The 14,513-nt window shown below is 49.3% G+C and overlaps 1 protein-coding gene across 3 annotated transcripts in view; it reads right to left on the bottom strand.

The window, feature by feature from the left end:
- Positions 1-14,513, bottom strand: part of prex2 (phosphatidylinositol-3,4,5-trisphosphate-dependent Rac exchange factor 2) — a 92,851-nt gene that overhangs the window by 65,095 nt on the left and 13,243 nt on the right. For all 3 annotated transcript variants that reach the window (XR_014766307.1, XR_014766306.1, XM_084703013.1), the window contains exons 2-6: positions 9,318-9,389; positions 7,425-7,547; positions 5,807-5,911; positions 4,269-4,370; positions 2,994-3,155 (exon numbers count right to left, since the gene is read on the bottom strand). Coding sequence is in view for 1 of the 3 variants with exons in the window: in XM_084703013.1 (XP_084559139.1) it covers positions 2,994-3,155; positions 4,269-4,370; positions 5,807-5,911; positions 7,425-7,547; positions 9,318-9,389 (564 nt within the window). In the remaining 2 variants the exon portion in view is untranslated. The remainder of the gene's footprint in view (positions 1-2,993; positions 3,156-4,268; positions 4,371-5,806; positions 5,912-7,424; positions 7,548-9,317; positions 9,390-14,513) is intronic.

The raw sequence follows: 14,513 nt of genomic DNA, 5'->3' as shown, positions 1-14,513 counted from the left end.
CCACCACCACCCACACAGTAACACAAGACACTGGTATCCTGCTTCTCTCCCTCCCTCTCTCTCTCCCTCTCTTTCTCCCTCTCTCTCTCCCTCTCTCTCTCCCTCTCTCTCTCCCTCTCTCTCTCCCTCTCTCTCTCCCTCTCTCTCTCCCTCTCTCTCTCCCTCTCTCTCTCCCTCTCTCCCTCTCTTTCTCCCTCTCTCTCTCCCTCTCTCTCTCCCTCTCTCTCTCTCCCTCTCTCTCTCTCCCTCTCTCTCTCTCCCTCTCTCTCCCTCTCTCTTCCTCTCTCTCCCCCTCTCGCTCTCTCTCCTAATCTCCCCCCCGCTCCATTTTTCTTCTCTCTTGGTTGTCCATCCGATGCAGACTCTGGCCAGCAGCAGTGACTGTGCCCTGCTCCAGAATGAGCTAACGTTTATAATTAATAAAAGCACCAAGAGAAACCACAGAACAGCACAGGCTGAGACCATGCCGTGCAAATGTCAAGTTACCCCACCCAGGCCGGCACTAGGCCTGATTCTGATCCACAAAACTATTCTTGGAAGTGTGTGTGTGTGTGTGAGTGTGCTTCAACAGACATGCTGTGTTTCCAAAGGGTCACTCTGTCCTTTATAAAGCGATGTTATTCACGGAAGAAAATGTGCTGCTCAGAACAACATGTACGCTTAATTGACCCTCGACAAAATCCCATGATGTTCCCTCAGAACAGCAGAGTCTGGCAAACATCCGGCACGTTTACAGAAGTTAGGAACTTCCCGCCTACCAGTTGGGTGCAACACATATGTCTGCTTTGTTATGTCTACACTCCCCCCTCCCCCCCAACAAAAATATATTCAAAGAGACGTAGTCAGTTCCGTTCCTGTGTTGGTCTGGGGCTGTCTTCTGTGTCTCATAAGATGTGACCAACTGGTTTTGATTCTGCGGTTCGTTTTCTTGTGGAAAAGAGAACCTTGCAGAAACCGGCACTCTAAGTGCTGTTTACACTAAAACAACACTCGGTGTTGCCAATGACTTAAAACAACAGCGAGACATGATCTCGACGATCCCACACGACCGAGGGGGAACTCTCAGCATCCTGTCAGAACTCATCAGCATCCCAGGGCTCCAGACTGCGACCAAATGGTCGCATTTTGCGACCAGTTTTTGAGACAGTGCGAACATTTTTTACAAGCATTCGCGCATGTGCGACCTACACATTTTGAATTAATTGGGTGTGTACAATGTCAGCACACGTTAGCAACAACGCATAGATACGACGTTCTAGTAAGACCGCGATACCAGCGTTCCTTCTGCATTAGTACCGTAGCTTAAAGTCTAGGAAAGTTTTGGCTATTTTTCGCTAGGTACCTATAAACCTAGCTAAAAGTCTTGGAAAGTTTAGGATATTTTTCGCTTGGTTCCTACGCACATGTCTTAATCTGCCAGACAAGTGGGTGCCCCTTCGTTCTTTTGGTGAGCAGTTTCACTAGCCCTTCTTACCCGGCGTCATGGAGCCGAGCAGCTAAATACTTATTTAGCACTAGCGTTGCTACTGTATCCCTGCCTGTGTTTGAGCTGTTGCGCTGTTATACTCGGCAAGTATCGTGTTGTGGTGTCGGAAGACTGATCGAAAAGTGCATCATACATTCAAGTCATTTAGCTAAGACTTGCATGTACAGTACGTAATGTCACATTAAATAATGTATTTAAACTCAAGCTTATATGGTGCGTTGCAGGGGCGATTCTAGGATCAGACCTATAGGGGTGCTCAGCCCCCACTGAGAATGTGACATGAATACAGTGCCTTGCAAAAGTGCTAAACGTAAACCCCCTTGCTAATATAAATCCCTACTTTCACTGGATAACAATGAATACATTTATGTATTATTATGCAAAATATTGAATGAAAAAACTAAGGATGTCCCTTTCTTCATGAACTACCAGCATCAAATGATAATAAACAATATATTTAAGAAAATATTAGGAGTGCTTGAGCACTCTAAAAAGGATCTAAAATTGCCACTGAATTTTACCCTCTCCAGTTTCATTAATAAATGCATTGCAGGTCAATATAAGGTGTGCCCCTTAGTTTTCTGCTTGCGCTCCTAAAATTTTCAGTCAGGGGCTACTGTGCTCCTAGTAAAAAAAGTTAGTCTGGAGTCCTGCATCCTACTGACAATGCAAACCCTGAGAGGTTTCAAAACAGGCCCCGGTTTTAACCAGAGCTTATTTGGAATCAGAACTAACGTTAGGGTATAGTACTCCGCAGTACAAACCACTAGCAGTAGTCCTAACCCTAATCCTAACCTCCCCTTTGTCTGCATGCATCCATCTAGCCTTCAGGCCCTCTTTGTCTACGACTCAGTCTGTATTACATAACCCTCCAGACAGGTCTTGCCATACAATCAGCTCCATTGTTGAGTCTCCCCAGGCACCCAGGGGTCCATTAGGCCCTTATTAAGACGGCCCGGTGCTGAGGGAGAGGGGAACAATAACACCCCCCCAGAGCCGGGGGCCACAATCTACCTGATGATGATTGGAGCGGTCACCTTTAAGCGTGAGCGGACTGAGAGAGAGAGCAGCCCATCCAGGCAGAAACTATGCAGCCATTGTGAATGCACCGCATTGTTCCCCGGGAATTACAAGTTAGCCGCCGCTAGGCTTTAACAGTCTGCACAAGTCATGCTACTTGCTGAGAACTCCCGCTGTCGGACTAAGTGGCTGTAAATTGGTCATGACTGAAGTTGAAGGGGCAGGGGGCTGGCGGGCAAAAACCTACAAGATGTATGGAAAACCTACGGCGGAATACCTCCTGTAATGTTGACACACTTCAGCAGCACAGGACATCTATTAGGACATAGCACGGCGGTTTTATTGAGACAAGTCTGAAGTTTGCAATCGATAACACCTACACTTTACTTACCACCTCTATGGGGAGATGGAAGAAGTGTGTATGTAACGGTGAAGACAGATCAGACTTCTGGGACTCTAAGGGAGCGAGGCCTGCAATGGAACCCACCTCCCAGCCCTCGATGTGGGACTGCCACTCCTCAAGGACCTCCAGCTTCTCCATCTGCCTCTTGGCCTCGTTGATGCTGGAGCACACGGCCTTCATCACCTGCAGGGACTCCAGCACCAGAGGGTAGTCATTGTGCTTCTTAGGAGTCCTCTTCAGCAGCTCCTGAAACACACACACACACACAGAAGCATGATTACAGTGAGGATAAGTAGCGGCAAAACAGAATCTCACGGGAGATTTATTTTCTTGGTTCGTCATCCACATAAAGAAAACAACTCGCACGTAAATGTGGATTCTCCAGGCCGCACTCTCCTCCCTGCACACCCCGCCTCTCCCACAAGTCTCTGTTCGAGGAGGTTAGCCAGCTGTAAATAGAAGCGCCCTGGCTACTGTACAGGACGAGGCCCACAAAGCGAGATGGCAATCAGTGGGCCCAGTCTAAACACATGTCCCCAGAGCGGCCGTGACAGTGCCCCCACACCAGGTCCCCTGGTAGGGACGTTCCTGACACCAGCTGATGGCTTTCTGCTGCTCTCTCACCGGAGGAACATCTTGGTGTTTCCAGCTGTGAGACATCAAATGGCAGCGAATCAGATGACCGACCCACACCCACCCCCCACTCTCACACACACACACACACACACAAACAAACACAAACACTCCCTGTTATTATTACATCTCCTCGCTTGTGGTTGCCGGCTGTTTGGATTACGCCCGCGTGAATTAATAGACTCAAAGCTAGATTAATGAAGCGAGACAGTTAGGGTGGCTGGCTCAAAGAAGCCCTCTAAAAGCATATGTATTTTCAGTCCGGTTCTGGAGCAGGGCTCCGTGTGAGTCTGCTGAGGTGGGCAGGAGAGGGAGGCCATGACAGCAGCCGTGTCCGTGGGAGTTCTGGTGGGAGAGAACAGGGCGGAGGACGGATGCAGGAGAGAAGCCAGGACCCCTGTTGTTGGTAGGGGAGGGTGAGGCTGGCATGGGAAGCACAGGGCCACCAGGGAGAACCAGGAGGCAGGGGCAGAGGTGGAGGACTCCCCGGAGACAAGGAGGCGCCGTGCATGGGAGCGGTGCAGTCTATTGTTGTCCGTAGACACAGTGAGATGGTCAACACAGCCATATCAATGTACTTCTTACATATTGTTAAAAAGGTCATCCGGACTAGTGTCTGCATTGTACCTTTTAAAATCACACCTCTTTCACATGGCCCAAAACCCCCAGGTAGAACTTGGTGACAAAGGGGATTTCACAAGCAGAGTGTTGCAGGGCCACACTCACCCTGAGGAGCAGAGGGTACTTGCAGATCCTCTGGATGGGAGCTACCAGGTAGCCCTCCAGGGGAACCTCTGTGTTCTTCCTGCCTCCCAGCAGCATGCAGTTCTGAGGAGAGGAGGAGAGGAGAGGAGGAGAGGAGAGGAGGAGAGGAGAGGAGAGGAGGAGAGGAGAGGAGGAGAGGAGAGGAGGAGAGGGATCAGTACATCAACACAAGCATGTATTTTCCTCTCCCTTCCACTTACCACAGTTTGCAGTATGAAACAACACTCATCAAAGGATTGAGGAGGCCAAGGATTAACCTAGATATCTACCTTCTTTCTTCTCAGCATTTGCCTCTATACAAGTCTCTTATTACAGCTTTTGCATTAAAGAGGCTTTGTGCCACGAAGTAAGCCTGAGGTTCAGGGTGGTTGGGGGTAACACAGGTTCCTCTCAAGAGCCTGGAGGGTAACACAGGTTCCTCTCAGGAGCCTGGAGGGTAACACAGGTTCCTCTCAGGAGCCTGGAGGGTAACACAGGTTCCTCTCAGGAGCCTGGAGGGTAACACAGGCTCCTCTCAGGAGCCTGGAGGGTAACACAGGCTCCTCTCAGGAGCCTGGAGGGTAACACAGGTTCCTCTCAGGAGCCTGGAGGGTAACACAGGTTCCTCTCAGGAGCCTGGAGGGTAACACAGGTTCCTCTCAGGAGCCTGGAGGGTAACACAGGTTCCTCTCAGGAGCCTGGAGGGTAACACAGGTTCCTCTCAGGAGCCTGGAGGGTAACACAGGCTCCTCTCAGGAGCCTGGAGGGTAACACAAGTTCCTCTCAGGAGCCTGGAGGGTAACACAGGTTCCTCTCAGGAGCCTGGAGGGTAACACAGGTTCCTCTCAGGAGCCTGGAGGGTAACACAGGTTCCTCTCAGGAGCCTGGAGGGTAACACAGGTTCCTCTCAGGAGCCTGGAGGGTAACACGAGCCTCACACGGCTGATGCAAGGCCCAGGTCCACCCCAGGTCAAGACCATAAACCCACCGTTAAATTACATGTCATTAAGACTGTGCTGCCCTGTGAGCCCTAAGTTCAAAGAAGCCGGGGGGGGGGTGTTTCAAGGTTCAAAGCTGGTGTGTACACATTTTCAGTGTGATTTCGATAATCCTATACTGTATTTTGATGTCAATAGCACAGAAGTAGTGTCTCTGATGCTGCGCGTGTGGCTGGAACACACAGTTCCTAGGCCTCTGAAGTGCCGTGATGCTGTAGGTCCAGGCCTTGAGGGTCTCTTTTTTTAACAGAGGTCTTAAAACATGAGGGAATGGGTGTTCCAACATGCCTGTGTGAGGGGGGAGGGGCCGGAGGGGGAGGAGGGGCCGTAGTGGGAGGAGGGGGAGGAGGGTCATTACATTACAAACCACAGACCTAGCGGGACGTGTGCGCCCTAACGTAAGGGAAGCACTGGACTGAACACTGTCCAGCTGTGCTGCATGCAGTGTGTCTGCATGTGTGTGTGTGTGTGTGTGTGTGTGTGTGTGTGTGTGTGTGTGTGTGTGTGTGTGTGTGTCCTCACCAGTAAGCATGTCCTGACCGTCCTGATCTTGTTGAGCTCCAGCAGCAGTCTCTGGGCCTTCTCGTGGTTCCCACAGTACTCATCGTAGATCTGGAAGCGGCTCCTCTGAAACACACAGAGAGAGAGAGACACACACAGAGAGAGAGAGAGAGAGAGAGAGAGAGAGAGAGAGAGAGAGAGAGAGAGAGGGACGAGGAGAGACGAGAATGGAAGGAGGAATGGTCAATGTTGGGGGTCCAAGGAGTTACAGAGAGAGGGAGAAAGCCAACTGGGTAGTTACTGTGCAGAGAGAGAGAGGAAGAAAGACAAAGAGAAAAAAAGAGAGAGAGAAAGAAAGAAAGAAAGAAAGAAAGAAAGAGAGACAGAGACAGAGACAGAGACAGAGACAGAGAGAGAGAGAGAGAGAGAGAGAGAGAGAAATAGTGAAGGAAAGAGAAAAAGAAAGACAAAGAAAAGTAGACATGGATGTATATGTTGTATCCTGTCATCTGCCTCCCAGACCTTCTGCCCCCCCCCCCCCTCCCCAGGGGATTCTCAAGCCAGGGCACCCCACGGTCTCCCAGCTCCGGCACAGAGGCAGACACCTGGCCCACAAGTCACCTCACAAAGCAGCCCATACAATAGAGAGGAAAAAAAAAAAACATTTTCGTCTTGCTAAATGTCAACTAATTAATGTGGAAGCAATAGGAGCTGTGGAACAGGTTTGGCTGCAGGAGGTCAAGTCAAAAACGGGCCTTCATTTGCATAGGGACAAAAATATTCAATCAATTCAAACTGTATCCTTGGAAGTAGCAAGGTCAATAAACCAGGGGTTAACCGTACGATTCTCGGCTCAGTTTACCAAATTGAGCTCAAAACAATAGAAATGGCTGGCTGGCTGGCTGGCTCCTTGTTAGTGTGGGCCACATGGCACAGCCCTGCCACTGTCTCCCTTCTATTGGACTTGCTCCATGTCTAGTGGGCCAGAGATCCAGTCAGAGAAGGAACAATCCAGGCTCCAGGGAGGAATGGAGATAGATTTACTGCCCTCGGAAGGCCTAGCGATAATATACCGGCCCCTCTACCGGCACCGCATCCAAGAACTCTGATATATGGAGCTAGGGAAGCTCATCAGAGCCACATCAATCCTATCACACAAGTGCAGGCTCTCCACGCGCTTATTGGTAATCCTACGGAAGATATGATCTCAAACATGTGCAGTGTCCTCTTAAGTACTAGAGGGGTAACCCTGACATACTGTAGGAAGGGAAACGGGGGCCAAGTCAAAGTTGAACTGACTTTCCCTTTTGCTCTTTATGAGTACCTGCACAGTCGGTAGGATTAGGATAAAAGATGGCCTGGCTAGAATGGATGAATTTGCCGGTAAGTTAGTTTCAGAAGAGGGTCCAGCCATCTGCGGTCGTTTATTAGTGAGCCAGGTGACTGAGCGGTTAGGGAATCGGGCTAGTAATCAGAAAATTGCCGGTTTGATTCCCGGCCGTGTCAAATGATGTTGTGTCGTTGGGCAAGGCACTTCACCTCGGGGGAATGTCCCTGTACTTATTGTAAATCGCTCTGGATAAGAGCGCCTGCTAGATGTAATGTTTTGTGTAGTACGGAAGAAGCCTGTGAGACTCACAAAGTGCAGGAAGCAGCGTCCCACTTCGTGGTGAGCGTGGGGGTCTGGGTGGAGCAGCTCCTCCACCATGGACATGAAGTCTCTGTGCACTGAGAGGATCTCCTCGATGTTGGAGAACAAAACCTAGAACACAAGGGAACAACAGATGCGGGAGTCAGATGGCTGAGCGGTGAAGGAGTCAGGCTAGTAATCAGAAGGTGGCTGGATCGATTCCCCGCCATGCCAAATGACGTTGTGTCCTTGAGCAAGGCACTTCACCCTACTTGCCTCAGGGGAATGTCCCTGTATTTACTTTAAGTCGCTCTGGATAAAAGTGTCTGCTAAATGCTAAATGTAAATGTATCACAGAGCACATGAGAACACAAGCTTTCCACTGGTCTACTTCACTTGTTTCCATCTTGAACTGTGGTTGATGAGCTGAACAATCTAGAACTAGAGAGGGAACGATGTCTGGAGAAGTTGTGAGGGGTGCTTGTGGCCACTGCAACAATATATTTTATTTGTTTACTATATCACCTCGAAACCTATTGCTTAAACTAATATCAAACCTCCAAACATTTGGAGAAAGACAAGTGCTTTCATAAGTATATATATTTTTTTTTTAAATGGTATGTACAGGTATCCATACTAACTATTGAAAATAGACCACTTTTCGAAAAAGAAAAAAAAAAACTTTCAAAACATTTTCAAAAATATTGGTTTTCCAATAATATTTTTCAAGCACACCAAATAAGAGTTTTGAGAGACAGGAACAATGAAAGAATGCTGAGAAACTGAGTGGCCACAGCATAAAGTCAAAGGTTTCTTTAAAAAGGGCATTTGAAGCTGAAGAGTCAGTAAACTCTTGTAATTCACACATGGGAGGAACCAAGACTGTGTGAGCATGCTGTAATGAAAGCAACAGATATTTTAATAGAGAGCAATTATGAAAGGGACACATTTTATGTAGCCTGTCGTATGGAAAGCTGAACTCTGCCTTTTATGTGGGCTTGGATCTTGTCTAGCTTTTATGCCATTTATGTGGCAATGCTTGGGGACAGAGAAAAGTGCTGACTGACTGTGTGGGGTAAGGGGCCCTACAGGACATGTGGTGGGAGAACCCCAAATCAAGTGTGGGACTTGGTTAGAAAACAAAGCCGAATGCTCTGGGGAGAAACTGAAACGTTTGTATTCCAGCTCTTATCACTCTGTTCTCAAGGACGCTTCATCAGCAGTCGACTTATCAATTGTTCGAGGCGTTATATCTCAAACGCCTGGTCTCGCGTGACGTGGCGTGCAGCCAGCTGTTTAATAACAACCAAACTTTTTTTTTCTCCACATGCTCTCCCTCCAACCTTGTCCTCCAAACCCCCCCCCCTTTTTTCAGTGTGTACTCAAACACAGGGACGAGCACACGTGTGCCACAACACGGGATGTGCATGTCCTGTAGGCGTGTGTTTACCTTCCTGAGCAAGCAAGCCTGCTGCGGCAAGACCCAGACCATGCCTCTATGAAGGAGCTTCCATTAATGCCACGCTGTCCTACCCCTCCCTCCTCCCCCCCCCTCCTCCCCCCCTCCTCCCCCTTCCCCCCCCCCTTCCTCTCCCCCCCCTTCCTCTCCCCCTGTATCCGGAATCACATATAAATAGTTGGTATTTACAGCTGGTTCCTGTATTCCCCTCTGTCCTCTTCATCATTCAGATCTGGGCTATTTTGGGTTGAAAGAGTCCCTTAAACAAGGACTGTGCTTTATTTGGCATAGTCTATAATTTCCAGGCCTTTAATTGGATTACGTTATGAAAACACGTTTCATGTGCAGCGCCTGTGCCCTAAGGGGCTAATTCCTTCAAATTTCAGGGGTATTTTAGAGCTCGAATGACGTGGTAACTAGTCAGATCAGAGTTGGGGACATACCTTCGCGGTCTCTTCTGTGATGTTCTTGTCAATCTTGGTGGCTGCATACTGGTTGAGGCGATGTAGAAACACCTTGAAGAAATAAAAAGAAAAGAAACATTTAACATATTTTGAACTCGGCCCAAGATTCAGTTCCAGTGGGCGCCTGGTTCGAACCCTGTCCTGGAGCTTGTGATGGCTCTGAGAGCAGAGGAGGCTGGAGGGTCGAGGCACAGCTGCAGCACTTCAGCGCTAAAGCTAATTGCTTACCTTCACAATAGACACCTGATACGTGTGAAAGCTGATCTTCTCGTCCGGGGAAAGGGAAAAAAAAGTACTAGGCCCACATAGTAATTGCAGTGCAAAGGTATTTCCAAAGGGGTTTTCAATCATGATGAGAGTTGGGGTGGAGGAGAGAGGGAGGGCGGGTGGGTGGGAGAAGGGGAGGTGGAGGTGGGGCGTTAATGGTGTGAATTGAGATGGATGAACAGGATTCTGACTTCCTCTTGTCCCATTGGACGTAGGTTCCCAGGCATTTTAGGGATCAAGGTTGGCAGTTGGCGAACGACCTTCGTGTTTTGGGTAGTTTTTTGAGGCCCACTAATTTAACTAGGAGAAAAGCACTGGTCTTCTGAGTTGATTCGACTTAGGAAACCTTGCCTTCGGCAGAATATTTGAGAAGTGAGTGGGATGTGTCGCCAGCATAAATTAACTACAGTTTAAATAAGTGGGAAAAGAAACTTAACACTGAAATACAGCAACATGGTTGACTTCTGTGTGAGTCTTTGGAGAGAAAAAAAGACATTGGTCTTCGTCCATTGACAACGTCCTTACTTCCCCTTTAACATCATCAACATTTAACATCATCAATATTATCTCTATCTCTATCATACAGTAAACCCTTACAAGTTTGTACATTAAGGTCCACACCCTCTTCATTCTACTCACATCCTGAACAGTCACACTGTGAAAAGGCTAGCTACCCATTGCTTTTCGACAGTGCCTTTCTAATCCCCAATATCAAAAAGACCATTTAAATGTATTGTTTGCGACAGACCTTCCCAATACAATGGGTTGGTGCCGCAAGTCAAACATGTTACGCATGTAAAAGGTAGAGGTAAAGCAAGAATGGGAGAAGGGAGAAAGAGAGGTCAACCTGAACTTTGACCCCCAGGGTGACATGTCAACACCAGGCCATCACCGTCACAGGGCAGTGTGAAGAGCTGATTACCCAGCATGCAGCAGGCTCCAGTCAGCCCGGAGCTGACCTGACCAGTGTCATAGCCAACAGCAGGGCACACAGCCTCTCAATCACCAGGCTGCCATGCCTCCATGACCCCTGCCTACACACACACACACACACACACAGCGCATCATTACACAGAACCATAGGATTTCACCTGGCCATCGTTGTTTCACCACGAGCCATAATGTACCACACATAGACAACAGGACAGTCCTCAGAGAAGACCTAAGGGGGGGGGGGGGAGTGAGAGAGGGGGGTGGGGGGGGGGGGGGGAGTGAGAGAGGGGGGGGGGGGGAGGGGGGGAGTGAGAGAGGGGGGTGGGGGGAGGGGGGAGTGAGAGAGGGGGGAGGGGGGAGGGGGGGAGTGAGAGAGGGGGGTCGGGGGGGGGGGGTTCTGCATCTGCCAGTGCTTGAGAATCCTCTCCTTCTGACCTGCTGAGTAACTGGACATCTGTGGGACTGCTCCTCCATGTGTGTGTGTGTGTGTGTGTGTGTGTGTTTGTGTGTGTGTGTGAGGCTAGTCTCTGGGACGGCTCCTCTGGGACCAGTAAGGCCTGTCGTTTAGCCTCGCTACGGGGACAACAGTGTCCACAGGCTGACTGATAACAGACTGGAGGCACCGAGACAACTTAATGACTACACGCTGGGAGGAATTTCCTGTCAGGGGTGCTCAGACAAGACTAACCACATTGTTACAATGGGGCTCTTTAGATGTCTGTAGAGGAACCATGCTGTGATACTCGGACCTCAGAGAACTTGGAGGGGAGGGGGGATCAAGGTGGGTTCAAAATAAAGATAGTGACAAACGAAAAGACTTACAGTATTAACATTAAATCAGCAAGAACAAAAAATGTATGATGCCAGAGGCATAAATGTATATACATCCAATCAACAGACTTGACACTGTACCCAAATCAACCCCGTAAACTCAACTCCGCTAGTAAACAATAAACGAGCTTCCTAATTGAATGCTTGAATCCGGGCTCATGGATAGAGAGAGACTTAAATAATCAGGGTCTTTGTAGCGAGACTTCTCCACGCTGATTACCATTCTGTTGCCGTCTCACTTCTCCGCTCAGAAGCTCACTAGCATCTGATTAGCAAGTCTAATGTGTGCGCATCCCAAGCAGGCAGGCTGGCTCCCACATGGCTCCAGAACAGCGCTGCAGAGGACCCGGCAAATGGAGGGTTGATTTGACATGAAAACAAGATTTTGCAACATCAAAGTATGACGTTGTAGAGACAGCCTGATTAGGAAATCATGAGTGTTCTGATCCAAAAGAGACACTCGGAAGAATACTTTGTTCTTCTTGTTAGGGATGTATGTTTACAATACAGAAACACTAATTAGAGCTTATCCCTCCAGATTCAGCAAGCTTCTTGTGAGAGATGCTTTTTAAATGCCAATGCTTATCCAGAAGAATGTTTATCAGTTAGATAAGAAACAACTTATGCTTATCAATGAGAAGACTCAAAGCCACAAAGCACAGCGCTGTCCTACGAATAAGTGTTTTACTCAAACCCATTACAAACAAACTGTGTGTATCTTCTGGTAACATACTCTTGTGGGTGTGACTAAACATGTTGAATCATCCTTAAAGACAAACTTAATATGAGCCTGAAGCCAAACATGCATATCCACACTAGTCAGATTATCAGCAAGTTAGTCTGTGATCGGGTAACATAAAATGCATACTCACAAAACACAATCAGTCACTTTTTGCCTGCCTGCCTGTCTGTCTCTGCCTGCCTGCCTGCCTGCCTGCCTGCCAGCCTGTCTGCCTGCCTGCCTGCCTGCCTGCCTGCCTGCCTGCCTGCCAGCCTGCCTGCCTGCCTGCCTGCCTGCCAGCCTGCCTGCCTGCCTGCCTGCCTGCCTGCCTGCCAGCCTGTCTGCCTGCCTGCCTGCCTGCCTGCCTGCCTGCCTGCCTGCCTGCCTGCCTGCCTGCCTGCCTGCCTGCCTGCCTGCCTGCCTGCCTGCCAGCCTGTCTGCCAGCCTGTCTGCCTGCCTGCCTGCCTGCCTGCCTGCCTGCCTGCCTGCCTGCCTGCCTGCCTGCCTGCCTGCCTGCCTGCCTGCCTGCCTGCCTGCCTGCCTGCCTGCATCCTCATATTCATTCGTCAGCGGCCTGTCTCCTCTTCCACTGGGAGACATTCTGTTCTCCAGGAGCGGAAGTGTCGTTCAGGAAACGACAATGTCTGGACGAGGGCTGACTCAAATCAAAAGCAGACTTTGTCACTGGGCATTCTGTTTGGAATCACAGGGCAGACTCCATTTCACTGTCTAACGTCATGTGACCACCACTAGGGACCAACAGTGAGACCTTTTTAAATCAAGCATCAAGCACCAGAGGCTAACAGCAGGAAGTGAGACGACTTCAAGGGAGCCCGTTTACAAGAAGCTTTCTCTGAGGTTAGCCTGAACCATGTTTTGTGGGTCCATCCAGACCATCTGGATGGTGTTTGAACAGGAGCTGGTTGTTCTAGTCTCTGGGCTTCGCAGAAAAGACACACAACAGGACACGCAAGGTAAAGGTGAGCTAAGGAGACAGGCATGGATAAATGACCTGCTGTACTTTCCACATGGGCAGTTCCAGGAAAGTCAAACATCTTCTACATGGCACCCAGCACCTCCAGACTGGGCACACACACGCACACACACACACACACACACTACAATCTTCCATTACCCTTGGTACACTATTACTGGTGGTCCACATCAGTAAATCTTGTCTTTATTTGACAGTGGCCAGATGATAAAGATTCTCTACGCATAGAGATTACTCACTTCAGGCTTGTGCAGATACCATAGGGGGCCAAACACGTTAAATAACTTATCCCTCTGTGGAATCTGGCATGGACTTCTATCTAGCCCAGCTTGAGTTCTCATCAGCCAAGAACATCGTTAATCCATGCCTTGAACACACAATATGTCCTCCCCTGCACAATTACAAGCTATTTCAGTGTCTGCTCTACTGTTCTAAACCCTGCCACAACCCCAAAAAGATCCTTTTGCATGACGATCAAAAAAGAGAATCATTAAAAGAACCTCAGAACTATTTTGTTAGTCCCCACAGGCCTGTCTTAATCACATGGGTCTGTCTGAACACGCCCCCTCCTCCCTCTCCAACTGGAGCTACAGTCCTGGTCCTCGGACGCCCTTTCTGTGAGCTGAGGGTGAACCAGCACATTAAAACACCATTAAAGGTTCCATCTTACGGTAGGCCAGATGGGTGTGGAGAAGGCGACAGTTCAATCACCTCATAGGACTCTGACCGACCTCCTTCTGGCAGCTTGTTTTATTTGCGGGGGGTGGTGGTGGGGGTGGGGGGTGGCAGAGGTGGGGGTGGGGGGTGGGGGGGGCCTTGACCTGCCGTCTGCCCCTCCTCAAGGCACATCCACCACGACCCTGGAAAGATGCCGTTTCTCTAGACAGTTTCGAATGTCTGGGTAGGCAGAGGACTGTGGTATGTTCATGGTGAGCAGGAGCAAACATCCAGCAAACATCCAGCAAACATCTGGCAAACATCCGGCAAACATCCGGCAAACATCCAGACTTAACATTTACATTTACATTTATTCATTTAGCAGACGCTTTTATCCAAAGCGACTTCCAAGAGAGAAGACACAACAGATACACAGATTAAGATGAGGAACGGTAACCGGGGGGGGCAGGGCAAACCCCTATCAATACTGCCTGTCCTGGTGTGAGAGAAATAGAGAGAACTGAAAGATCCAGGGAATGAAGGGATGACCAGAGCCCAGGGGTCTGCTGTTTCCAGGCCAAATGAGCACTTTAAGAAGGCTGGCTGGCTGGCTGGCTATTTGGCTGGTTGTCTTACTGAGCCCTGCCTAGTTCCTGAACTAAAGGCCAAGGCTTTGTGTAAAAAGGCTGTTACGTAACTCTGGCCCCCCAACATCTCAATTCTCAGCTCAACTGGTCTTATAATGGGCGGAAGGCTAGCTGCTCCCCTGTGT

The sequence above is a fragment of the Hypomesus nipponensis genome, chromosome 8 (genome assembly GCF_054491055.1).
Source record: "Hypomesus nipponensis isolate SF chromosome 8, ASM5449105v1, whole genome shotgun sequence".
Classification (NCBI taxonomy): Eukaryota; Metazoa; Chordata; class Actinopteri; order Osmeriformes; family Osmeridae; genus Hypomesus; species Hypomesus nipponensis.
The sequence above is the reverse complement of the archived record's forward strand: the minus strand, read 5'-3'. Positions and strand labels throughout refer to the sequence as shown.